This window comes from Lynx canadensis, chromosome D4 (assembly GCF_007474595.2).
Source record: "Lynx canadensis isolate LIC74 chromosome D4, mLynCan4.pri.v2, whole genome shotgun sequence".
NCBI classification, from domain to species: Eukaryota; Metazoa; Chordata; class Mammalia; order Carnivora; family Felidae; genus Lynx; species Lynx canadensis.
Genome location: NC_044315.2, coordinates 59,710,418 through 59,737,469, shown reverse-complemented (window position 1 = coordinate 59,737,469; position 27,052 = coordinate 59,710,418). Strand labels below are relative to the sequence as shown.

The 27,052-nt window shown below is 44.7% G+C and overlaps 1 protein-coding gene across 5 annotated transcripts in view; it reads right to left on the bottom strand.

The window, feature by feature from the left end:
* Positions 1–3,831: 3,831 nt before the first annotated feature.
* The window catches only part of LOC115499833 (stimulated by retinoic acid gene 6 protein-like), a 54,156-nt gene continuing 30,935 nt past the window's right edge, over positions 3,832–27,052 (bottom strand). For 4 of the 5 annotated variants that reach the window (XM_030294032.1, XM_030294033.1, XM_030294030.1 and 1 more), the window contains 10 exons: positions 25,953–26,064; positions 20,966–21,119; positions 13,884–13,959; positions 10,532–10,613; positions 10,149–10,197; positions 9,578–9,695; positions 8,499–8,618; positions 7,071–7,234; positions 5,960–6,106; positions 5,007–5,249 (listed from right to left, as the gene is read on the bottom strand). In XM_030294032.1, coding sequence (XP_030149892.1) covers positions 5,101–5,249; positions 5,960–6,106; positions 7,071–7,234; positions 8,499–8,618; positions 9,578–9,695; positions 10,149–10,197; positions 10,532–10,613; positions 13,884–13,959; positions 20,966–21,119; positions 25,953–26,064 — 1,171 coding nt within the window. In that variant the 3' untranslated portion in view covers positions 5,007–5,100. Of the gene's footprint in view, positions 5,250–5,959; positions 6,107–7,070; positions 7,235–8,498; positions 8,619–9,577; positions 9,696–10,148; positions 10,198–10,531; positions 10,614–13,883; positions 13,960–20,965; positions 21,120–25,952; positions 26,065–27,052 lie in introns of all 5 variants that reach the window. The other variant, XM_030294034.1, reaches the window with a different exon arrangement.

The window sequence follows — 27,052 nt, the reverse complement described above, 5'->3', positions numbered from 1 at the left end:
CCCCCTCCAGCTTGCCTTCTGTGGTCAGTGCCAAAAATCCCCCATTAGAAGTGACCAGGACCCAGGACCACACACCCTGTGATTGCGAAAAGCAGGTCCTGAGAGGTGATTAGTAGGAGTCTGGTGTTCTTGGAGGGCGGGGAGAGGAGAACTGAGGAACCCTGGGGTGGAAGCTTGAAGGTGAGGAGTTTTCAGAGTTGGGTTCCAGGGGACCCTGAGAGCCAGTGCTCATCCCCACTCCCACCCTGATGGCACAGGGTGTGTTCCCCTTCCTGGCACGTTTCTCGCTGACCTGGGGATGCTGGACACTGCAATGCAGGATTATCTGGAGGTGAGAGAACCCCGGGGCGGGGCAGCAACGGCCAGGAGGCCAGGATACGGGTGGGATGGGGCGGGGTGGGTGTTAGGAGGAGAGAGCCCCCTGCTGGTCCAGAGGTCACAGCACCTGGCAAACCTCTCTGGCACTGGAGCATCCTGCTCCTCTTAGGGATGACCAGGCCGAGGAAGTTGCCTGTCCGGTCACCCAGGCTGGGGGAGCAGCAGAGCTTCCCCACTGCAAAGCTGCGGGAGGTTTCGTGGGAGTAGGACCTCTCCTTCAGGAGGTGCCCACAGAGGGGAGGGAGATAGATGTAGGGTTCCTCCAAGTCACTTCCTGCCTGAGGCCTTAGTCTCCCGGTCTGTCGTCAGAGTGGGTTGGCTAGAGGGTCCCTGAGCTTCAGCTCTCTCGCGCCCCCGTTCTCCCGGCCCAGAGCCTGGCCTAGGTCCCACGCCTGTTTTCTGTGCATGCCCTGCCCTCTGGAGGACCTCGGCGGTAGTGCAGCGTGAGATGGGGCGGGGAAGGGAGGCTAGTTTGTGGACTGAGGGTCCCCCCTTTTAAAATTAAATTTATTTTTTTATTTATATTTACATTTATTTTATTATTTATTTTATATTTGTCTTTATTATTTATTATTTTGTTTATTTTTTAAATTCAATTTAAATTAAATTTATTGTCAATTGGTTTCCATACAACGCCCAGTGCTCATCCATTGAGGGCTCTTCTGATGGCTCCTGGCTGTCTGCCTCTCAGAGGAATCTGATCAACTTCCATAAAAACAATGAGGTGAGCAGCTGTGGGAAGGGGGGAGGGAGGGGCATCAGAGCTCCTCCCCCCTCAGGAGGGAGAGTTTGATAACAGACCAGTGGGAGACCCATCAAATTGGTGGGTGGGGGTAAGTCCAACTTGTGACGAGGGGCTACTTATGCCCATCTCAGAGAATAGATAGGACCTGGATGGAATTGGAGGGTTTCCCTGTGTACAAAGACCAGGGAACCAGCCTCCTGCCTCTCTCCTCGACCACACATTGTCCAGGAAGCACCGCTCTACCCTGGCCCTGTCTGCATCTGTCCTTCCCTCTGGCCCCAGGAATGCAAAGTAATGCAGCTGCTCCCTATGGCTGCAAATCATTACAGCCTTGAGCCTGAGGGGCAGTTTGAGGTGAGACCAGGCAGGAGTGAGCAAGAGCAGGTACAGACTCTCCCTGGTCTCTCTCTTGTGGCTGGCTCCAGAGAGCCTTTGTGCCGTGACTCCCTTGCTGACCACAGGCCCTGTTGCCTGGGGACTAATGGGGTGCCTGGACTACACCTGCCGGGTGGGCACTGGAAGGACATCTGACCGTTGGCTCCTGGTAGGCTCACGGGTGAGCCTCTCCTGTAGCTAACAACTTGTCCTGCTGGAGGAGCTCCTGTCCTATTGGCCAGCAGAAAATTCAAGGCCAAAAAGAATGGTCATCAATAAAGCTCAAGGATGAGTGAGCACCCAGGCTTGGCAGTAGTGAATCCTGGGGGCTTAAGGTCAAACTTCAGACTAAGCATGGTCTTGGGGAGTGAAATTCCAGCTCCACTATTGGCCAGCCCTGTGCCTGGGACAATTCACCTTAGGTTTCCGAGACTTAGTTTCCTCATCTGTGAGATGGGTGATGCTGATTGATCACTTGCGTGGCAGGGACAAATAGGGTACTGTTGACTAAGCATTTAGCGCAGTGCCCAGAGCACAGTGCAGTAAGGGCAGGGTGGGGAGGGTGGGCCATGACCATGGGGGACGTCCCTCTCTTCCAGTCAGCACCAAGCCCCCAACAGAGCCCAGTACCAGCAGCAGATCACACCCCAGAGGCCAGCTCAAGTGAGACCTCTTCCTCAACACCTGGGACCCTCGGAGTGCATTAGGTCAGCTATCCCATCTGAGGTGCAGAACATTGTGAGCCCTTTCTGGGGCTCCCCGGAGGACCAGAATAAGAGGAGGTGACCCTGCTTCATCTCCCTCTTTGTTCTTCCCCAAGGCCTATTTCCCTGTTATGGAGGGGTGTATCTATTTGTAGCAAATAGTAAATGCTGGATTTGAATATTATCTTAAAATCCTCTTTTTTTTACAGCCTGAGAATTAAGGTTTGGGTCTTTCACTTCCCATGCTAATATAAATGAGATACTGACTTTCACATTCCTCCGTGAACTAAAGAAATCCTGCAGGGTCACCAGCTTATTGTATGCAGGAGAAGGGAGATGGGCCGGCCCCTCCCTCACTACTGAAGGAGGCCCCAATCCCACTTCTGCAGAGGACATGTCATTTCAGTATCCCTAACCTGGGCGGAGCAGGGACAGCCCCTCAGAACTCTGGGAGTCCAGCGGTTGAAGGTACTCATAGGCATTAGCAACACCACGGAAGCTGGGTGTCTAGAAATAACACTTACCAGGCCCCTTTCTGCCCCAGGACAGTGGCTGCCTTCCTACAGTTTGAAGGAAGATGAAACATTCTCTCTGCTTTCCTGTTGACGTTTCTTTTGGCCACACATTAGGAACTGTCGTTTTCTAGTTCCGTCTCTGGAATTAGTACATCAGTACTATGTAGAGGAATAATGTAAAGAAATCAAACGTGTGTGGAAAGGACAAGACCAGAGAAAGAGAATTTGCCAGTGGATGAGGTCCCAGGACTTTCTATCCTCCGTCTCCCTCTAGGGGCTCCGTGTTTCCTTTTTACCTACATGAGAATCCTCCTGGGATCCTTGTCCGTGACCTCCACACTCTTCCTGCTTGCTTCGTGTCCAGGGGCAAGATTTGTGAGGCACCTTTCAAGGCTACAGCTGGGCCTCATTCCATCAACATTTATGCTACCTATAAAGTAGGATTTCCAGCGTTCCTGTACCTCTTTATACAATTCTTTTAAAGACATACATTCCCTAGAGGCCCCAGCCTGTCAGGTACATTGTGGCCACTCCTCCCTGGTGGGGACCTGATGGGTCATGGATGACTTCTGACTTTCCAGGCGTAGGGTCCATATATGTGGCCACGGGACGATCCCCACACTCTCCCTTGCTAGCCAAGATGCCTTCTGAGGCCAAGTCTACTAGTAGGTCTAGAAGCAAATAGGGCCGATGAGTGTAGATCCTGGGGAAAATCAGCACTAATTTGCAAGGCAACTACCTCAGGGGAGACCATCACAGGCTCCTTTCTTCATGCAGCTGAGAGCATAGTGAGGTGAACAGACATTAATCACATCATCACGAAGTGAAACAATGAAAATGACAATAACTGATATTTATTCAGTTTAGGATGTATCAGGCACTAACTTAGGAGTGTTTGCATGTATTAACTCATTTTATCCTCAAAATAATTTTGGGTGTTGCAGGTATTGTTTTTTTTTTTTTTTTTGTGTTTTTTTTTTGAGAGAGAGAGAGAGAGCAGGGGAGAGGGGCAAAGGGAGAGGGAGAGAATCCCAAGCAGGCTCCATGCTCAGTGCAGAGTCTGATGCAGGGCTCCATCCCACGACCCTGGGACCATAACCTGAGCCGACGCTCAGGTTGGACGCACAACCAACTGACCCACCCAGGTGCCCAGGTATTGCCCTTTTTATTCATAAGGAAAAAGCAGCACAGAAAGGCAAAGGAGTTTAGCTGGTGTTACACAGCTGGAAGTGGTCATGTGGGGATCCCGACACGCCAGTCACAGTTTTCTCAGTTTCTGAAAGCAGAGTGACAAAGTCTAGTCGCAAAGGTTAAATTAAAAGAGATGAGTCTGGCAGACACGTCTAGCAATAGGACTAGGTTTACAGTAGATGCTTAATGTGATTACTGAACTTCAATGGCTCTGGGACTCATGAGGTGGATGGGGGACTTCCCTTACCCTGTTGGTATGTCCTCCTGGCACTTGCACAAGCTGCATGACTTTGGTCACTTTGTACAAGCCCTGAACCATCAGAGACCTTACACGAGGGTATGAAGACTCAGGGTGAGCACTGGGCCCTCTGCACACAGAGAAATGTCCAGGCCTCCCAGCCTGGAGTCTGAGCCTCCCTAGGTGGTCTAACCCACCCCTGATTCCCTGCACTGCAAACACCAGAGGCCTCCCCTCCTCCAACATGCCTGGGGCTCTCCTGCTCCCACTCCTTTGCTCTGTTGTCCTCCAAGGAGAATGCCTGCACACCCCCATCTCTGCCTCCGCAGATAGGCAGCTTTCCTGGGGGATCCCCTCCTCGTCAGATGTGTATATCTTCTTTGTGCCCAAGACCCAGGTCAGTTCTGATCTGTTCTCCATCCCAGTGGCCATGGCAGGAAGAGCCCAATGTGTGCCTGCTCACACTACCGGATTAGAGGCTGGGGTCTCTCCCACCACCAGGAGGCCTGGAAAGTGGGGGAGCAATGAGGATCCTATTGGATTAAGGCCACATTGTCTCCCAGAGAACAACTGTGTCCAATAGTTAAACTCTCCTGGTATAGATAGCCATTTTACCACATTCTTCATTGACACAAAGTTCTGCCCTGTGGTCAAACTGTTTGTCCATATGGAACTCCCCAAGGCTGCCTCCTAACCATCGATAGTGGAAATCATTGAGAAAAGATTGTTCAACAGAAATTCTCTTTAGTTCTTGAGCTTTTTACCAGGGGAGTGAATTATTAGGGCTGAGACTTCATGGTTCAGCCCAGGTGCCATCCACGAGTGTCTGGTGCTGTATGCAGTGGACAGTGACTGTGCATCCTGTCACAATGCAGGGGACAGCGGCTGGGTAGCCCGGGTCCTCTCTGGAGCAGTCATCCTGGAATGGCCTTATAGCAAGGTCGGAGGTCACTGTCAGCTCTCTGAGCCCATCAAAAGAATCTGGGCAAACTCCCGGGAGCTATGACCTGGTCTTGATTTTCTGAGCATGACTAGTTTGGGATTGTTGACCAGGGTCTGCAGCAGAAGCCACCGCGTCCTGGACCTGGCTGAGACTCGGGGACCTGGGAGAGAATCAGAGCAGACAGACCTGGAGGACAGGGCTTGTCTCTGTCCTTCTCAGAGGCTATTGGAGAAGCTGACTGGTAGGTGTGAGGTGTGGGAGAAGGAGCTGGACCAGGACCCCTGGGGACATGAGGGTGGCAGAAGGGACATGAGTTTGTCCCAGAGCCGGATATCTGTTGGATATAGCTGGATATAGTTGGGAACAGTGATGAACTTAATCCAGACTGGTGCCCACAAAACATGACTAATTGGTGGGCTTCCCAGCAGAAGGCAGAGCAGAGTAGTAGGGGTGGAGGGGTGGAGTAGACGGTTATAGAGCCTTGAGGAGGCAGGTGTTGGGGGCCAGAAGCACTTGTGGTAAGCAAAACTGAGCCCCATCTTGGAGAGCATCTGTTCTGAACCCTGGGATATGGGCGGGGTCTCAAACAAATGGAAGAGTGAACTCAGACAGTGAACTAGAGCTCATTTCTGGGAAGAAGGGAGGAGCCCACTTAGAAGGACAAGGACACCAGACCTCAGGGGTCCCATGGCCAGGCTGGCTGAAGACTAAGCCTCCTGTTCTCTCAGGTCAAAGGTCTCCCAGGGCAGGAAGTATGGAGGAAGGGGGGCAGGGAAAGGGGAAGCTGGAACATCTCAGGGATCCCAGAGAAGCCTTAGGGTACTTGTTCCCTATTGTCCAACCCCAACATAGGTTCAGACAGAGCCTTACCTGCTGACTGATTTAGGCACCAGTATTTGATGGCCTGCTGCAGCCTCCGCTCCCTGTGCCCTGTGATCAGGATGTTACAAAAGCTGACGAGCACAGGGTTGGTATGATAATGATCCACATAGAGCATGCCAATCCAGGCGCTGAACCCTGAAACCCAGAAGGCAAGTCAGGCCATGCAGTATGCCCTGTGTCCCAGGATGCCCGAGCTCGTGCTCTTGATGATGTGGCTGCAATGCCACTTTGTTCCTATATGGTGCCCACGTTCTCACTGAGAACCTAGAAAATTAGGTCGGAAGAGCAGGAAGGGTTCTTAAGATAGCATTCTAATCCAACCATGTTATGGAGAATGTGAAGCTCAAAGCAGAAGGAGAGCTGTGGCTGATACGGAGAGGCTGTCAGTCCTACAATGAATGGACGAGTGAATGACTGGACACAGGTCAGAAATAAGACAAAAGCTACTTTCGCTCTACAGCAATGGCTTGATTTTAGACTATTTCAACTGAACAGACCGTTTTCTTAACTAAGTTAGGTTTCCAACTAATGACACATCAGTCATTCCGAGATGTGTTCTTTCTCAAAATTTTCAGAGCTGTGCATTCATATTTACATTCTGACTGTTCAGATGGAATTTCTAGTACTTCTTACTGCTCTCCATGATATCTTGAAGGTCTGTCAAATATGCAGCAATTTACTTGCCTAAATTCTCTTCTGACCATTAGGCTGAATGTGTTTTTCTTTTTCTTTTTTTTTTAAGTTTATTTATTTTGAGAGAGAGAGAGAGAGAGAGAGCAAGCTAGGGAGAGGGGTAGAGAGAGAATCCCAAGCAGGCCCCGCACTGTCAGCATGGAGCCCGATGCAGGGCTCGATCTTATGAACCATGAGATCATGACCTGAGCCGAAATCAAGAGTTGGACGCTTAACCGACTGAGCCACCCTGGAACCCCCTGAATGTTTTTTGCTACTCAGCTTTATAGCCTCCATGAGAAGCTGAGCTCTGAGGCAAAGAGTGTGAAGTCCAGGCCTCTGGTACCCAGCCTGCAGGCACCACAAAGGTACAAGACTAGTCCCCTCCACCTGACTCAATGCGTGGCCTCAGGGACCGGCCACTTACCCATGTCTGCACCCTCATAGCCATTCTGCATGATGGTCCTGTCGATGCGCGCAATCAGCCACGTGCCCAGGATGCAGCTGATGAGCAGCCTGGAGAGGCAGGCGCCCAGGCCCAGGAGCACGTTGTAGAAGAACAGAAAGTAGTTGAAGTTGTGGAAGGCTTTCCTGCAAACGGAAGCAGGCAGACGGGCAGCACCGTTTCAGTATGAGGAAGTGGCTAGCAGGCTGGTTCAGCGCCCCATGCCTGTGATCAAATCCTGCTGCTCCCATCTCCCAGCCCTGTGACCTTGTGCTGTAACTGGGAGCTGACTGTCCCTACCACACAGCACTGCTGTGGGGACTGGCTCAGACACCACATAGAAGGCGCTGAGCCCAGTGCAGGACAAGTGGAGACTGTGATGTTTCATGGGATCCTTGGGTTTTGAGGTTTCCTGTATGGGAAGGAATCTCATGTGGCTACAGCTGGCTTTGTGGTTACAGCAGAGGTTGTGGCTTTCCCACTGTCTGTTGTAACAGTGACCTGCCCCCAGCTGGAACTGTTCCAAGTCCTCCAGAGGAAACTTTTCAAGTGACCACTTGACCATGCAGTTTCCTGTTGCCTATGGGATAAAGCCCATAGAAAGCTGGATTTCTGGGCCATCTCTGAGAAGGGCCTTTCTGGGATCATCACTTTGTGCCTCCTCCCTGCCCCTCACCACCTATGGTGACCACTGCATGGTCACCATATTGGATTCTCACGGTTCTCTCAACACATCTTGCCCTTTTATGGCTTCCTACCTTCATCCGTGCAGTGAGGGCTGCTGGCCATGCCCTCTCCTCAGCTCTCCCTATAGGAATCCCACCACCCTACGACCTCAGCTCAAACTCCCCACCTGCAGCTGAATGAACCACCCCGTCTCTCTTTCTCCATTCCCTGTGCTGCTCTTATGAGCCTTTCACACCGTCTGGAGTGTACTGGGGCCACATGACTGTGTCTGCTGGCTCCTGTGGACCGTGAGCTTCTGCAGGCAGGTCACGTAGGAATATCTCTTTAATCTCCAGTGCCCCTGTTGTTTCCTCCCCGAGTGAATGGCTTCAAATGAATGAGTTCCAAAGGATCACCATGGGCCAGGTACTGTTGTTCTAAGTTCATGTTTTAACACATCTCATTCTCAGAATACCTCTGTGAGGAGTGTGCAATTATTTGTAAAATGACGAAACTGAGGTTCGTAGGTGTTCAGTAAGGTCACATAAGGTCACACAGTTCATAAGGGGTGAAGCCAGGATTTGGACCCAGGCGGTTTAGTTCCAGAGCCCACTCCTGAGCCACGGCCCCTCACCCTCTCAGAGAGGGCACTGTCCCCCCAGGAACCTGCCATGGGTGAAGAGGAAGGAAGGAGAGACTGCTGAAGCCAAGGCCCCCAAGCCCCATTTCCTTCTTTACCCTCACCTGTTGTTGAGAGCCAAGGGCTTCTGCTTGTCAGCCGTGCTCATCTTTGGCTGCAGGAAGAAGCTGGTGGCGATCCATACCTGCAGGATCATGAGACCCAGGACGATGGATATGGTGAGGCTGAAACACAGGGCGAGACTGTTGCGGCACCTGCTCTGTGCTTGATGCACACCCGCTGTCCGTTGAGAAAACGGAGGCTCACAAAGGGGAGGTGACTTTCTCAAAGTCACACAGTCAGGTCGTTTGGCTCCATACTAGAACTCCAGGATTTAATTATATCCCTTTGTCCACGAGTGGCAGCTGGGATGAGTGTTTAACAGCATGGGAATCAAAGAAAAGCATGAAGTTTTTAAAGCGCTCATGAAAGTCCTGAAAGTAGACAGGCAGGCTCTGCCCAGCCTCCCACATAGCTTTGGGGGAGTGTGGAACCAAGGAGCTCAGAGCAGGGAGGTCCCCGGAAAGTGCCACATCCTGTGTTTGCATCGCCTGAGCAGCAGTGTGGGTGGCAGTTAAATGGGGCCTCGGCTTCAGATCGCTAGCTCCCAACCCTGCCTCTTCCCCTCCTTGGACAAATCACTTAGCCTTCTGTGCCTCTGTTTCCTTGTCTGACAAATGGGTGTTAATATGAGGCCCAGCCTTTAAAGGGTTCTTAAGAGAAAAGATGCACAGTGAATTATCAGTTACGACGTCAGCCTTCACTCTTATCTTCCATATGGGATAAACTGAGGCTCAGAGAAGTAATTTACCCAAGGTCACACAGCTGATCTCAAACCTGAACTCAGATTCCCTCTATAGTGTCCAAACTCCCTTGTCACCTCCCTGAACTTTAACCTTCCCAGCTATACAATGGATATGTGTGTGTCCCCCCCAGACACAACTGTGAGCACCCCACTGAACAGTGAGAATGGAAATGTCTTATGAACTGTAAGGCTCCCATTGTGATGAGTTGCTATTGTGGCCCATCCTTGGGTCTGAGCTGAGAGTGTCGGTCCAGGAATGGGTGAGAGCCCAACAGCAGCTTCGAGGCTACACCAGTGCCTAGGCCCTGGGCAATGACAGAGAGCCCACCCTGCACTTACGTCCCGATGCCCAGTCCTTGGAGCATCTCCAGGCCCTGGTTGTGGACGACAGGCAACACCAGGCTGTACATGATCATCAGGCCACACAGGCTCTGTACCACGTGGATGATGAGGTAGCCTGTGGACCAAGGGAACCCACGGTCACTCAAGGCCCTTCGCGACCCAGTCATGACTTCCTGCAGAGCCCCTCTATCTTCCTCCCACCAAAGGTCCTGGCATTTTTGCTTATGCAGCTTCTTCTGCCTGGCACGACCTCCCTTTTCCTCCCGCTCACCTGCGGCTCGCCCTGCAGTTCAAATGTCAACTTCACTAGAAAGCATTTGTGTCCTGCCTGGGAGAGTCACTTGCTCCTCTAAGTCACCACCACCTTTATCATTTCTGCCCCATGGGCTTCGGGCAGGTAGTAATGATAGCTTTGTGAGTGTGGGATTCTCCCTCCTTCCTGAAGGAAGGTGGGTGATTCCCTTTACCCATACCTACCCCCCACCTCCTTCTTCCTCACCTCTCTTCTCTCTCCCCACAGCCAGGACCCCATAGGTGCCCAGGGAATGGGTCACATGATGACACTTACCCCACAGAATATAGGCTATTTGCCAGCCAGAGTACCTTGCAATGGCCACCTGAGATTTAAAAAGGAAAAGGGGTCTCATAGGGGTGAAAACACTGATTACCTCCAATATATGGGTCCAGAATCTCTGCCTCATTTGAGGTTCACCCACCAACATACCAGGGCAGATGCCATGACTGTCATTGTTTTACAGATGAAGAAACTAAGGGCCAGATGGGGATAGTGACTATCCTGGGTCACCCAGCAGCAGAGTATACTAGAATTGAGGACTCTGGATGCCCAGTGCAGGGCTGTCCCTCCCCCCAGATGCTGCCCCTGCCTAAGAGGCAGGAGAGCAGGACTTGGCCACTTAGTCTCAGAGCAGAGACAGGCCTCCATAGACTTACCACACTCTTCGAGGAGGAAGGATGATGGAACTTCAAAGGGAGAAAGTGTTTATTTCCTGCCCACAGCCTCTTAATGTGCTTTCTAGAGAAAAAGTGGGGAATCAGTGATGCTCATAACCACAGCTCCTTATGTCCTTAGAGCTCAACAGATGCCAACAGAAAAGCCTGCAGAGGGAGATAGAAGCCAGCTCAGCTTCCTTGTATTGACCGCGGCTCGTGGGACAGTTCTCACTAGCCTTAAAAATATTTTTAAAATACGTTTTGGGCACCTGGGTGGCTCAGTTGGTTGAGAGTCCGACTCTTGAGTTTGGCTCAGGTCATGATCCCACGGTTCTGGGATCGAGCCCTATGTCAGGCTCTGCACTGAACGTGGAGCCCGTTCAAGATTCTTTCCCTCCCTCTGTTCTTCCCGTTTGTGTGCGTGTGTGCGCTTTCTCTCTTAAAGTATACAAAAATAAAATAAAATAAAATACATTTTAAACTGAGATATAATTGACATATAACACTCCATTAGTTTCAGGTGTACAACATAATGATCCCATATTTGTGCATGTTGAAAAATGGTCACCACAGGAGTCTAGTTAACATCCATCACCTCACATAGTTACAAGTTTTTTTCTTGTGATTAGAACTTTTAAGATCTACTCTTAGCGACTATCAAATATGCAATATGGTGCTGTTAACTATAGTCATCATGCTGTAGAGTACCTCCCCATGACATTTATTTTATAACCGGAAGCTTGTACCTTTTGATTCCCTTCACCCACACCCACCCCCTATCCCCACCTCTGAAAACCTCAAATCTGTTCTTTGTATCTATAGCTTGGGTTTTTGTTTTGTTTTGTTTCAGATTCCACATATAAGTGAGATCATACAGCATTTGTCTTTCTCTGACTTCACTAAGCATAATGCCTTCAAGTTCCAACCATGTTACTGCAAATGGCAAGATTGCACTCATTTTTCTGGCTGAATAGTATACCAGTGTGTGTGTGTGTGTGTGTGTGTGTGTGTGTGTGTGTGATGTGTCTTCTTTGTCCATTCATCCATCAAAGGACACTTAGGTTGTTTCTATATCTTGAATATTGAAAATAATGTTGCAATAAACGTGGGTGCAAATATCTTTTCTAAATACTGTTTTTGTTTTCTTCAGATAAATACCCAGAAATGGAGTTGCTAGATCATATGTAGTTCTATTTATGATAGAACTATGAAGTTCTATCATAATGTTTTCCACAGTGGCTGTACCAACTTCCATTCCTACCAATAGTGCACGAGAGTTCCTTTTTTTCCACATCCTTGCCAACACTTGTTATTTCTTGTCTTTTAGGTACTATCCATTCCAACAGGTGTGAAGCGATACCTCACCATGGTCTTGACATGGTTTCCCTGACGATTTAAAAATCTTAATATTATATAGTTCCCAAATCTCAATGGTGACTGAATGTGATAGTGGAGTCTCTGTGTGGCTTTTATTTTCTTCAATTTGCTCTATTACTTTTTCTGTGACGTGTATGTACTACTCATGTAATAATATTTCAAAATAGGTAAAAATGGAAAACTGTTTTTAATGATAGACCCACCTTATAGCAACATCAAGGAAACGGAGAAGCCCAGCCCCCCAGCAAACCTCTGCATGCTTTCCCCACGTGCTGGTCTCGGCCTGGCCCTCGGCACGAAGATTAGGTTGGCAGTGGTTATGTTCACAACCCCCATTTACATCTGTGTCCCACTTTTCCTCTAACATTCTATATCCAGCATTTTCCAGGAGGTTTTGCAACATTATAATCACTAAATTGGCAAGACTTAGTATGAAATAAAGAATGTAAATATCTCATTAATAGTTTGTATATTTATTACACAATGAAATGATGGTTGGGGGTTATGTTGGGTTAAATAAAATATGTTATTAAATTATTTTCATCTCCTTTTTTACTTTTTACTCATGTCTATTAGAAAATTCAAAATTGCATCTGTGGTTTTTATTATGTTTCGGCTCGGCAACACTGGAGTAGAGTATGCCATCAGGAATACAAACACACAGATATATTTGCATGGTGCATAGGCAATTTCTGGGGGGAAACAGAAAATGAATAACGTTTAGCTCTGGGGCAACAAACTTGAGTCTGAATGACTTCAGACTTGCTTTACACTAAATATTTTTTATAACATTTTTTAAAAGAGGCTGTATATAGGTTGTAATAATTCTAAGAAAAATAAAAATACTGGCACAGTGCTAGTGCTGTCCACTTGAAGGACTTTCTTATCCACTATTTCCTTTGCCCCATGGTCCTGTAAAGCAGACAGGGCAGGGATCATCATTCCTCTGTGACAGGTGTGGGAAGGAGGGGCCAGCCTGGACACCAGAGAAGCCTCCCCACCACAGAAGCCATCTCTTCCCTGGGCCCTCTACCATGTCAGTGCAGCCAGCTCTAAAAGGTGTCTGTGACTGGCTGTGGTCCAATGTCTCACTAATCATCTCCTAGGCACTTGCAGGTCAATGAAGGGAGGAGCAGACATATCCTTGCATCAGGCAGGGAAGGGGAGAGCAGCAGTGTCCAGCCCACCCATGGGGTCTGGGGAGAAGAAAGCAGAGAGAGGGAGCAAGCTAGGGCTGTGATGGAGAGCTGGGGCCTCTTTGTGCCAGGATGCGATCTGCCAGAGACCCACCCTTTGTGCAGCCAGATGGGGAGGATGTAAAGGCAGGATGCTTTGGAAGGGTAGGAGTTGGCCCTGGGCCTCCTGTGACTGCATGAGTTACAGCCTGAGGTGGAGGGAAGAAGGAACTGAGAGACAGAGAGGAGGGATGGCAGATACTGCTGTCTGCAGTGGAGTGCTCACTACATACTGAAGGCCATCCCCTCCTCCTGCTCTGCTCTTCTAGAGACTGATGCACCTGGTGCCCTTGACCCGATCTCCTTTGATGTATCCTTGAGCCAGATGCACCTGCTGGGAACCCAGTGTGTTTAGTCCTGGAGAGCGGGGCAGGCCTGACACCCAATAGGGATGCTGAGTGTAGCAGAAGTGACAAGACCTCTCAGGACATGGCCAGCTGCTAACGGCTTGGGTGAGTTATTTTGTTGAGTCTCAGCCTTCTCAGCTGTAAAAACAGAGCTGAAACTACCTCTCACGGTTGTAGTGAAAATCAAAAGATTCAAGCACAATATCGAGCTTAGGGTAGAAGCTCAAATCAATAGTGTTTTCATTTTGGGTTTTGTTTTATTACCGATCAATGAGGCTGTTCCTGGACCATGTACACCTTCCTGGTTCCAATTTGGGTACTGCTGTCACTGCTCCGGAATTTTTAGAAAAGTACTGGCTGAAGACACACAAATGACTCCCAGAGCCCTCTTACCTGTAACAGGCCAGTATGTGGAACAGATAGCTCACACACGTGAGGGAGGCGGGCAAGATGGTCACCAGCCAGACTCCTGAAGTAGAAAAAGAGACAAGAGAGGCCTGAGAAGATGAACCAGAAACAGTATTTTCAAAATGCGGAAGCTCACACAGAAAGGGTTGTGTAAATAAAGTTTGTTTATATTTCTGGTTCATTTCAGACACACACTCCCTTGATATCCTTTACTTCCCGCACAAGCCTCTCCTTGGGTATTAATATTTTCCATCTACAGTGAGTACGGGGAAGAGAAAATTAGGGAGTATACACATCGTAGTTCCCTTCCATTCTTGTAAAACCATTGATAGTTGATTTCGATTGGCCACCTCTAGTAAAGAGCAACCATGTACAAGGATAACTGGAATCAAGAGGTCTTGAATGTTCTTTCATCCCATCCATCCTGTGGAGAATCTCCACGGACATTACTCACAGTTTTTAATAGGTTGTATCTAATGTGCTTTCATTGTGATCCTGTGTGCTTATGAGAAAGGGATGGAGAAACAGGAAAGAGAGATGATTTGAAGGTATGAAAGCTTCTGGACAAGCTGTTTCTCAGTCAGTCCAATCAAAGCATTTTTAAAAATCCAACACCCCTTTTATCCTTAACCTGATAAAAAGCATCTGCAAAAAAACCCACAGCTAACATCATACTTAACAGCGAAAGACTGACTGCTTTCCCCCAAAGTTCAGGAATAAGAAAATCAACGTCCACTTTTGCCAATTCTATCTACATTATACTGGAGGGTCTAGCCGAGGCAATTAGGCAAGAAAATGCAGCCAGACTGCAAAGGAAGAAATAAAACTATCTCTATTTACCGGTGACTTTTTCTTATATTTAAGAATCCTAAGCAGTAAACAAACAACCAAAAATATTCAAACCCATTAATAAATGAGTTCAGTAAGGCTTCAGGACGCAAGACAAATATATAAAAATCAATTGTATTTCTGTACCCTAACAATGCACAATGTGAAAATGAAGAAAACAACTGCATTTGCACTAGTGTCAGAGGATAAAATACTTAAGAATAAGTTTAGCAGAAGTATATAACTCATACACTGAAAGCTACAAAAGACTGTTGAAAGAAATTAAAGAAGACTTAGATTAATGGAAAGACACACCACTTTCATGTATTGGATCTTCTTTGGTAACATGGCAATGCCCCCTAAATTGATCTGAAGATTCAACCCAACCCCTGTTAAAATTCCAATGAAATTTTTGCAAAAATTGATAAGCTAATCCTACAATTCGTATAAAAATGAAGGGACCCAGAATAGGCAATACCATCTTGAAAAAGAAGAAGGAAATTTCAAGACTCACACTTCTTGATTTCAAACTCACTACAAAGCTACAGTAATGAAGTGTGGTATTGCCATACAGATAGACAAACAGATCAATGTAATAAACTGATAATCCAGAAGTAAACCTTCATTGTCAATGCATTTTCAAGAAGGATGAAGAGGCAATTCAGTGGGGGAAAAGAATATGCTTTTCAACAAATGGCACAGGGGCAACTGATATTCACATGCAAAACAATGAAGCTAGAACCTTACCTCACAGCATAGACAAAAATTAACTCAAAATAGATCACAGGCTTAAACGTAAAAGCTAAAATTATACAAGTCTCAGAAGAAAATATGAGAATAAATCTTTGTAGACTTCAAGTTAGGTAATGTTGTCTTAGATACATACAAGTGATGAAAGATAAATGAATATGGTGGACTCCATCAAAGTTTAAAACATTTGTGTTTCAAAAGACACCATCAAGAAAGTGAAAAAGCAACTCGCAGAATGGGAAAAAATATTTTCAAATTGTATCTCTCTTATGGGATTTATGTATAATATAAAGAACCCTTACAGATCAATAATCAATAAATAATTCAATTTAAAAGTAGGCAATGGGGGTGCCTGGGTGGCTCAGTCGACTGAGTGTTCAACTTCGGCTCAGGTCATGATCTCATGGTTTGTGAGTTCGAGCCCCACGTCAGGTTCTGTGCTGACAGCTCAGAGCCTGCAGCCTACTTCCAATTCTGTGCCTTCTCTCTCTCTGCCCTTCCCATGCTCATGCTTTATCTCTGTCTTTCTCTGTTTCTGTCTCTCTCAAAAATAAATAAACATTAAAAAAATTAAAAGTAGGCAATAAATCTCCATGGACATTACTCACAGAAGATGTACAAATGGCCAATAAATACATGAAAGGATTCTCAATATTAGCTATCAGGGAAATGAAAACCTAAACCACAAAAAGATGCCATTTCAGACTTATTAGATGGCTGTAATAAAAAAGACATATAGCTTAGCGCCTGGATGGCTCAATCAGTTAAGCACCCAACTCTTGATTTTGACTCAGGTCATGATTTCACTGTTTGTGAGATTGAGCCCTGCATAGGACTCTGTGCTGACAGTGAGGAGCCTGCTTGGGATTCTCTCTCTCTCTCTCTCTCTCTCTCTCTCTCTCTCTCTCTCTCTCTTTCTCTCTGCCCCGCCCCTGCTTGTGCTCTCTCTCTCTCTCTCTCTCTCAAAATAAATAAAAACTTAAAAAAGAAAGACACATACCAACAAGCGTTGGTGAAGATATGGAGGGAATTGGACCCCTGATGGTGGTGGGAATACACAGTGATGCAGCTGCTTTTGAAAACAGTCTGGCAATTCCTTGATAGGTTAAACATAGTTACCATATAACCCAGAATTCCACTCTTAGGTACACACCCAAGATATATGAAAATATATGAAAAACTTGGAGATGAATGTTCATAGCAATATTACTCATGATAGCCAGAAAGTTGAAACAACCCAAATTTCCATAAACTAATGAGTGAATAAGTACAATGTGGTATATTCATACAACAGAATAAAATTCAGCAATAAAGAATAGGGGCACCTAGGTGGCTCAGTCAGTTGAGCATCCGACTCTTGATTTCGGCTCAGGTTATGATCTTGCCATTTGTGAGTTAGAGCCCTACATCAGGCTCTGGGCTGACAGCACAGAGCCTGCTTAGGATTCTCTTTCCTTCTCTCTCTCTGCCCTTCTCTCTCTCTCTCTCTCTCTCTCTCTCTTTCTCAAATAAATAAATAAACTTAAATATTATTTTTAAAGTCCAGCAATAAAGAATAATGAAATTGGGACACATGCTATGACATAGATAAACTTTATAAACATTGGCTATGTGAGAGAAATCAATGAAGAAAGACCACATATTATATGATTCCATTTATAATAAGTCCAGAATAGCCAAATCCACAGAGCCAGAAAACAGTGGTAATCTAGGGCTGGGAGAGTTAAAGGGAAATGGGGAGGGATTACAAATGGTCATGATTTCTTTTTAGGGTGATGGAAATATTCTAAATTTGATGTAGTGATGGTTGTGCAATGGTGATGGTTGAGAATATACTAAACCCACTGAATTGTACTTTCTTTTCTTTTTGTTTTTTTAATGCTTATTTTGTTTTTGAGAGAGAGAGAAAGAGAGACAGAGCATGAGTGGGGGTGGGGCAGAGAGAGAAGAGACACAGAATGAGAAGCAGGCTCCAGACCCTGAACTGTCAGCACAGAGTCCCGAATTCACAGACTGCAAGGTCATGACCTGAGCCAAAGTCAGATGCTTAACTGACTGAGCCATCCAGGTGCCTTAAAAATTTTTTTTAATGTTTATTTTATTTTTGAGAGAGAGGCAGACAGACAGACAGACAGAGCATGAGCAGGGGAGGGGCAGAGAGAGAGGGAGACACAGAATCTGAAGCAGGCTCCGGGCTCTGAGCTGTCAGCACAGAGCCTGACACAGTGCTCGAACTTGAGAACTGTGAGACCATGACCTGAGCTGAAGTTGGACACTTAACCGACTGAGTCACTTAGGTTTCCCTGAATTGTATTTTTTTTTTATTTTTAAAAAAAAATTTTTTTCAAAGTTTATTTATTTTTGGGACAGAGAGAGACAGAGCATGAACGGGGGAGGGGCAGAGAGAGAGGGAGACACAGAATCGGAAACAGGCTCCAGGCTCTGAGCCATCAGCCCAGAGCCCGACGCGGGGCTCGAACTCACGGACCGCGAGATCGTGACCTGGCTGAAGTCGGACGCTTAACCGACTGCGCCACCCAGGCGCCCCGCTGAATTGTATTTTAAATGGATGAATTGTATGGTGTGTTAACTGAATCTTCAAAAAGTTCTCTTAAAAAGAAGGAAAAGAAACTGATTTTCATTCCTTTCAAGTTTCAAATATGTCTCCATCCCAGAAATCACTAGGATTAGGCAACAGCTATATCCCAAACCTCAATCAATACAAAGGAAGCTGGTAAACCACCAAGTGTCACCCCTGGGGGGTGCAGAGATCCTTGAAGGAAAGGATTAGAGGAGTCTGGCCACAAGGAGAGTGAGTGCAGACTCCCTCCAGCCAGCAGCAAGAACATGACTGCACACCTTTAATTTAATGCCTTTATCTTCCCAAAGATGAAGCATGTTCAGCTTGAAGTCTCTCCTGGCCAGAGGGCAGCTGTTTTAAAGCTGGAAAAAATCAAGACAGATTTTTATATTTTGATTCTCAAAGTATCTAAACATGTGAGCAAATCCATGAAAGAGCAGGTAAACCATGAATGAATAAGATGATACAGTTACTACAGTTCACCCAGAGCAAGTAACTGAAGTTGGCATTAGAAACTTGCTCAGGGGTGCCTGGATGGCTCAGTCGGCGGAGCGTGAGACTCCTCATCTCGGGGTCGTGAGTTCAAGCTTCACACTGGGTGTAGAGATGACTTAAAAATAAAATCTTTTAAAAAATAAAAAAAAATAAAAACTTGCCCAGAAGAGGGGTGGAAATGTAAACTTAAAAAAGTATGACTTAAAATTAGTATTGCTGAATTTAAAGATTAGAGTATGTTTGCTGAGTGCTGTACTCAGGGACTCATAAGGCGGAGCATAAATCAACATTAAAGGTGAATACAGATGTTTAAGGGCAACAATAAAATGTGGTGATAGGGAAGAAGCAGTATCTGCCCCAGTGTTCACATAAAAGGTAACTTTCCAACTACCCTATGACACAGCAATTACACTACTCAGTATATATCCAAAGGATACAAAAGTGCAGATTTGAAGGGGCATATGAACCCCAATGTTTATAGTGGTACTACCAATAATAGCCAAATTATGGAAAGAACCCAAGTGTCCATAGACTGATGAATGGATTAAGAAGATGTGTGTGTGTGTGTGTATATATATATATATAATATATATATATATACACGTGTGTGTGTATACACACACACATATATATACACACATATATACATATATATATATATACACACACACATACGCATATACATACAATGGAATACTACTCAGCAATAAAAAAGAATGAAATCTTGCCATTTGCAACAATGTGCATGGAACTAAAGGGTATTATGCTAAGCGAAATAAGTCAGAGAAAAACAGATATGATTTCACTCATATGTGGTATTTAAGAAAACAACAGATGAACATAGGGGAAGGAAGGAAAAATAAGATAAAAACAGAGAGGAAGGCAAACCATAAGAGACTTTTAAATAGAACAAACTGAGGGTTGCTGGAGGGTTGGTAGGTGGGCGGATGGATTAAATAGGTAATGGGCATTAAGAAGGGTACTTTTTGGGAGGAGCACTGAGTGTCATATGTAAGAGATGAAACACCGGGTTCTACTCCTGAAGCCAAGACTAGACTGTATGTTAACCAACTTGAATTAAAAAAAAAAGGTAACTTCCCATGTCACATGTATGAAAGGGAATTTTCTTCAAATAATCCACACTAGATCTATTTCTACTAGTTTATGAGTCTTAAGTAAACATATCATTGGCAACACCTATTTCATGGCTTAAGGAGCACTTTGTATTTTATGGCCACTAAAAGTCAGTGCCACAAAGGCTTCTGGAAACCTTAGCACCCCTATCCAAGCCCCATTAAAATTTTTTTTTAACATTTATTCATTTTTTTTGAAAGTGAGAGAGGCAGAGCATAAGTGGAGGAGGGGCAGAGAGAGTGGGAGACACAGAATCTGAAGCAGGCTCCAGGATCCGAGCTGTCAGCACAGGGCCCGACACGGGGCTTGAACTCACAGACTGTGAGATCATGACCTGAGCTGAAGTTGGACGCTCAACCAACTGAGCCACCCAGGCGCCCCTCCAAGCCCCATTTTAAAGATGAGGAAACCAAGGTGCAAGAGAGAGGACCCAACTTGTCTGATGACACAGAGTTTACCTGACTTCTTATCCAGGGCCTTTCTCAGCAGGCAAGAGGGAAGAACTCTCCTCCCTCTGTGGGCAATGGGCGCAGAATTAGAATGTTTTCAAAGAAAGCTGCTTTTTTAAGGTAAAGTGGCTGCTATGGGCAGATTCACATGTTGAAGCCCTAACCCTCAGTATGATGGTGTTTAGAGATGTGGCTTTTGGGATTAGTGCCCTTATAAGAGACAGGAGAGGGCCTGCTTCCTCTCCCTGCTCTCCAGCATCTGAGGATGCAAAGAGACAGCCATCTGGAAATCAGGAAGCAAGGCTTCATGAGACACCAGATCTTCTAGCACCTTGAACTTCCCAGACCCCCGAACGGGGGAACAAGTGTGTGTTGTTTCTGCTACCCAGTCTACAGTAATTTGGTATAGCAGCCTGAACTAAGCAGAAATTAAATCTGAACAACATAAATACATTTTTCATATAATCCTAAAGAAAAGCCAAGGCTTGCTGTTTTCTTTTTTCCAAAGTGAAAAATATATGATGATTTTAGTTGTTCCCACTGGCACCAGAACAAAATAGGCTATTTAAAATGAGAAAATTCTCAGGGATGTTCAACTCAGCCCCAAAGAGTTTTTAACAAAGTGGCCTGGGTCCTGACCCCACTGGCCTTCTAGTCATCCAAGGAGGCATAGATCCGTTGTAACCCACTTTTCCTCCCAAACCAGTCACCTCATGCAGGTAGTAGCAATACTACAGCGATCATTATTCCAGGTGTGCACCTGCCACCAGTTGTAAGTCTTTTTCTCTGTTTCCCACACTTTCCCAACAAAGGGAGCAGGATGGTTTTACCTTTGCTGACGTTCATCAGCTCTTTCACCTGCAGGATGACAGGGGTCAGGGTCCCCATCTGGTTCATGGAGGCGATGTAGTTCTCCAGCTCCCCTTCAAACACATCCAGCTCGTCTCTCACATACATGAACATGCAGAACTCAATGACAATGAACTGGTGCAAAGAGCAAACATTTCAAAGTCTCACCTGAGTCCAGCCTACTATGTAAATAACATATGGACCTCTCTTTGGTTTTGAGGTCATCAAACTCTTTGAAGTTCAAAACGCATATGAAATAGATTCTGACCACTGGCTATACCAAGATGAGTTGGATTGTGACTTCTCCGAAGACATCTTTGGAGCCACCCCAAACTCTTTTCTGCACCCCACAGCATATAAGACTAAGTCCTACAACGGCTCAAGTCAGTCCTCAAACATTAATTACCTCAAAGTGAAATGAATGTCTAACTCTGAATAAGAAGTGACCTTGGCGACAATTCCAGCCATATCTCTCCCCACTCTTCTTCTTGCATCTTGGTGGTAACCACGTTGGAGAAAGTACTGTTTGCTGTATACACGCCACACTTTCTCACTCCCATAATCCTGTCATCATGCCTTTATACCATCTACCACCATGCCAAAGCTTCAACAGTTCCTACTGCCATTTTACTTCATTAACCAAATTTTGTTTGTCTTTGTGCAGCTCAAATGCCACCATCTTCAGGCAGCTTCTCAATCTCGAATAATGCCCTAAACTTTCAGAGCACTTTCACCTCATCTTTGTCTCTCTTTACATGGCACATACTTCATACCATGTCATATCCCCTTCTCTTAGACCATGGGTCTCTCCCAGGCCAAGACTCTGCTGAATCAGCTCTCTTCTCTCTTCCAGGTCTTAGCATGGTGCTTGGCATACAGTAGATAACCACTAAAGACTAAAGGAACACAATGATTCCAAGTCAATTACTCACGTTGCAGAGAACTCCACTTGTCAGTTAAAATCCATTCTCCCCTTCTTTGGGCACAAAACTGGACTACATTTCCCAGCCTCCCTTGAGGGATGTGGCCATGTGACGAGGTTCTTGCCCATGGAAGATGAGTGGAAGGAACGTGTGCTATTCTACAAGGGCACTTTGAAAACCTCCCACATGCATTTCTCCATGCACCTTCCCCTTCTGTTGACTGGATACAGAGGGTGAAGGTTCTCGGGATAATGAAGCACATGATGGAAGAATCTCAGTTACAGAATAACACACGGAGGACTGTTGCCCCCCAAACCTGAACACCTACTCAACATTGTTACATAGGCAAACGTATTTATAGTGTTAAGTTACTAAAATTTAGGGGGTTATGTGGTACTCCAGCATTACCTAACTCATACATTCATTTAAAACTTAATCACAGGAGGGGTGCCTGGGTGGCTCAGTCAGTTAAGTGTCTGACTTCGGCTCAGGTCATGATCTTAAGGTTTGTGGGTTCAAGCTCCACATCAGGCCCTGTGCTGACAGCTCAGAACCTGGAGCCTGCTTCGGATTCTGTGTCTCCTTCTCTCTCTGCCCCTCCCCTGTTCATGCTCTGTCTCTCTCTCTCAAAAATAAACAAACATTAAAAACTTTTTTTTAACTTAATCACAGGATTAATTTATATAGGTATCATCCAGAAGACAATATGGTCTTCCACTTCTATCTCTCCATTTTGACTCTCCTTTTGACTCAGACGTTTTACCTCAGATAACTTTGACCACGTGAAATGTTTTGGCTCTGTGCTTAATAAAATATGAAAGTCAGAATTATGGCAACATTAAAAATTTTTTGTTGAGAAAGCAAACTTAAATAACACACCTATACAAAAAAACATGATGATCACCCAAAGTCCATAGTTTACGTTAGGGTTCGCTCTTGGTGTTGCACATTCTGTGGGTTTGGACAAATGTCTAATGACATGTATCTACCATATAGTATCATACAAAGTCTTTTCACTGTTCTAAAATCCTCTGTGTTCTGCCTATTCATCCCTCCCTCTCCCCAATCCTTGGCAACCACTGATCTTTTATTGTCTGCATAATTTTGCCTTTCAAAATGTCACACAGTTGGAATCATATAACATGTGATCTTTTCAAATAGGAATCTTTCACTTATTAATATGTATCTAAGTTTCTTCCAGGTCTTTTCATGGCTTGGTAGTTCATTTCATTTTAGTGCTGAATTGTAGCCCATTGTCTGGATGTACTAAAGATTATTTATCCATTCACCTACTGAAGGGCTCTTGGTCACTTCTATATTTTGGCAATTATGTGTAAAGCTGCTATAAACATCCATGTGCACGTTTTTGTGTGCACATAAGTTTTCAGTGCATGTGGGTAAATACCAAGCAGGGTGACTGCTGGATCATATGGTAAGAGTATCATTTGTATTCCCACCAGCAATGAATGAGAGTTCCTGCCAGTTCACACCCTTGTCAGCATTTGGTATTGTCAGCATTCTGAATTTTGGCCATTCTAATATTTTAACGTACAGTAGTTGTTTTGATCGTTGTTTTAATGTGCATTTTCCTGATGACATATACTATAGAGCATGTTTTCATTTGCTTATTTGCCATTTGTATATCTTCTCTGTGAGATGCCTATTAAGGTCTTCGGTTCATTTTTAAATCAGATTATTTGTTTTCTCATTGTTGAATTTTAAGAGTTCTTTGTATACTTTGAGTAACAGTCTGTTTCAGATGTGTCTTTTGCAAATATTTTCTCCTAGTGTGTGGCTTGTCTTTTCACTCTCTTGACAGAGTCTTTTGCAGATTAAAACGTTTTAATTTTAATGAAGTCCAGCTTATCAATCTTTCCTTCATGGTTCGTGTCTTTGGTATCATACCTAAAAAAATTTTCACCACTTAACTATAGAAAACCAACTAGTGGTTATCAGAGGGGAAGTGGGTAGGGGGATGGGTGAAACAGATGAAGGAGATTAAGAGTACACTTTTCATGATGAGCACTGAGTAATGTATAGAATTGTTCAATCACTATACTGTATACTTGAAATAATATAACACTATGTTGCCCACACTGAAATTAAAATATATATACATACCTACATACAAACATACATTCATGCATAAATTCACTACCAGTCTCAAATAATTGGTAATGCCAAATAATAACAATAACTAATTTAATTAAAAAAATAAAAAGTCATCACCAAACCCAAGTTAATCTAAATTTTCTCTGATTTCACCTTCTAGGAATTTCATAGTTTTGCATTTGACATTTAGGTCTGTGATTCATTTTAGTTAATATTTAGGAAGGTCTGTGTCTAGACTCATTTTTTTTTTGCATGTGGATGTCCAGTTGTTCCAGCACCATTTGTTAAAAAGAAAATATTTGCTCCATTGTATTGTCTTTGCCCCTCTGTCAAAGATAAGCTGACTCTATTTGTTGGTCTATTTCTTAGGCTCTCGATCCTGTCCTTGATTCACTTGTCTATATTGGCAACATCACACCATCATGATTAGGGTAGCTTTGTAGTAAGTTGAAATCGAGTAGTGTCAGTCTTCCAACTTTCTTCTTTTCCTTAATATATTGTTGGCTATTATGAGTCTTCGCTCTCCCTAGAAACTCTAGAACCAGTTTGTCAGTATTCCACAAATAACCCCCTAGTTTTGATTGAGATGCACTGATTCCAATATAGATAAATCCCAATATATGTAGATCAAGTGGGAAGTACTGATATCTTGACAAATACTGATCTTTCCATCCCACATATGGAATATCTCTCCACGATTAGTTCTTCTTTGATTTCTTTTAACACAGGTTTTGTAGTTTCCTCATATAGATCTTTGTGCTATTTTATTAGATTTAATTTAAGTATTCCTTTTGGGGTTGCTATTGTAAATGATAGTTTAATTTCAAATTCCTCTTGTTCATGCGATACATAGAAAGCAATTGACATTTTGTAGGTTAACCTGTACCTTGCACACCTTGCTATAACTGCTTATTAGTTACAGGAGTTGGGTTATTTTCAAATTTTATTTTTAAGTAATCTCTGCCACAACATGGGGCTCGAACTTAAAACTTTGAGACTAAGAGTCACAACGCTATCAAGAACCAGCCAGATGCCCCTTCAGAGTTTTCTGCTGATTCTTTTGGATTTTCTACATACGCAATCATGTCATCTGTGACAACAAAGACATTTTTACTTCTTCTTTCCTATCAGTATCCTTTATGTTGCTTTTTCTTGTCTTATTACCTAGCTAGGATTTCCTAAGTAAATGCTGAGTGATGAGGGGAAACCTCTGCCTTTTTCCTGATTTAGTAGGAAAGTTCTAATTTCTCCCATCAAGTATGATGCTAGCTGGATTTTTTTTGTTCATATTTTTTTATCAGATTGAGAAAGTTCCCCTGTATGCCTAGGTTATTGAAAAAAATTATCATGAACTGGTGTTGAATTTTGTTAAACGTTTTTCCTGCATCTTTGATATGATCATGGGATTTTTCTTTCTTTCGGCTGTTGATGTTTTTCTCTCTCTTCTGCTTTTTTCGGTGATTCCAGGTTTGCTGTTTTATACTGTACCAGGTTTGCATACCTGAGATAAATCCAACTCAGTTGTGGTGTATAATTCTTTTTATACATTGCTGGATTTGATTTGCTCCATTCCATTGTAATTTTTAGATCCACCTGTCTCCAATTTCAGGGACAATGGTTTGTGCCATGACTTCTCTTATGGATCTAAGAACTGTTGAGTTTCAGTTTGTTCAGATTTTTACTTGTTAGGATGGACTGGCATCTTGCAAGCTCTTTACATGGAACTGACAACCGGAAGTCTCCATAAATAATTCAATTATATTTATTAGTTATTCACCATGGGGTAAAAGTGTCCTTGGAGTAAAAATGGTGGTCAAAAAAATGTACTTCTTTTATTTACAGACTCAATTTTGACCCAGCTTTTAAAGAATAAGACCTGCCCTAACCCCATCCCACTTATAAAATAGGAAAGGGCTTGCTTGGATCTACTTACAAGGTACAGGCATATGAAAGCCAACACAGTGGTTCCAATCATTCTGCTTGGGAACTGAAAGCAGGGGTCCCACTCATACACCCTGGTTTGGAACCAGGACTTTTTAGTCTCCCTGTGAATGAATAAATAACAGAAAAGAGAGGCTGTGGTTGGTAAACAAATGCCCAATTCTTCTGAAAATAACCTCTGCTTCATCTTAGAATTTAGTGAAGAAAAAGAACATCCTGGTAGATTCCAGTTTTCATTCTCCCCTTATTCTTAAGAACAGAGACTCAGTTTTATTCAGTACAGCAATTCACCAAACTAAAGGGCTATGGTTCCTGATCTCTCTTACAGCTAGAGTGACTAAGATTAAGCACAGGCCAATCAGATGTCACCAGATGTGGCAGTTTGGGGGAGGGTGCTGAGGTATAATTCACGCAGCTTGGAGGGACCCCATTGCCCTCTTTCTTTTCTCCTGCCTGCTGTCTGAAACACAGACATGGTGGCTGATCCAAGCTGGAGTCCACCCCAGCATCCGTCTTGGACCGTGGACAGCCTTCATGATGACAGTTACTAAGAGCTGGAGCAGAAAGACAGATGACTAGTAAGTTCCCGTGGTGGGCAGTTCAGGGTCAGTATGAACTACCTGCCTCCAGAATTCTTTTATATGAGAAAGAAAGAAATCTCCCTCTTGTGTGTCCCACTGTTATTTTGCATTTTCTGCTACATGTAACTCAATGTACTTCTAACCAAAGTACTAGCTTTGCCACTGTATGACCCTGGATTAGACACATCCCTTTTGTGGGGCTTATCCCCTTGTACACAGTGGCAGTGGCAGGGATAGGGTTGATCACTGCTTTTGCTTGGCCATGAGCTATGTCCCCTGGTATTGGTAACAGCCCCTGCACTGTTTCTCTGGGAACCTGCTCCCTCCCCTCAGTCCTACTGCTTAAGTGAGGCTGAACAACTTCCTAGTTCCAAAGATGAACATATGACAGGCTTAACGATCCATTTACTCTAATCACCATAGCACAGTAATTGGTTTCTGGGAACGCATGTGGTCTGATGCGACTCAATGAAACCCACTCATAGGAGTTTGGTTTGAATTATTAGAAAGG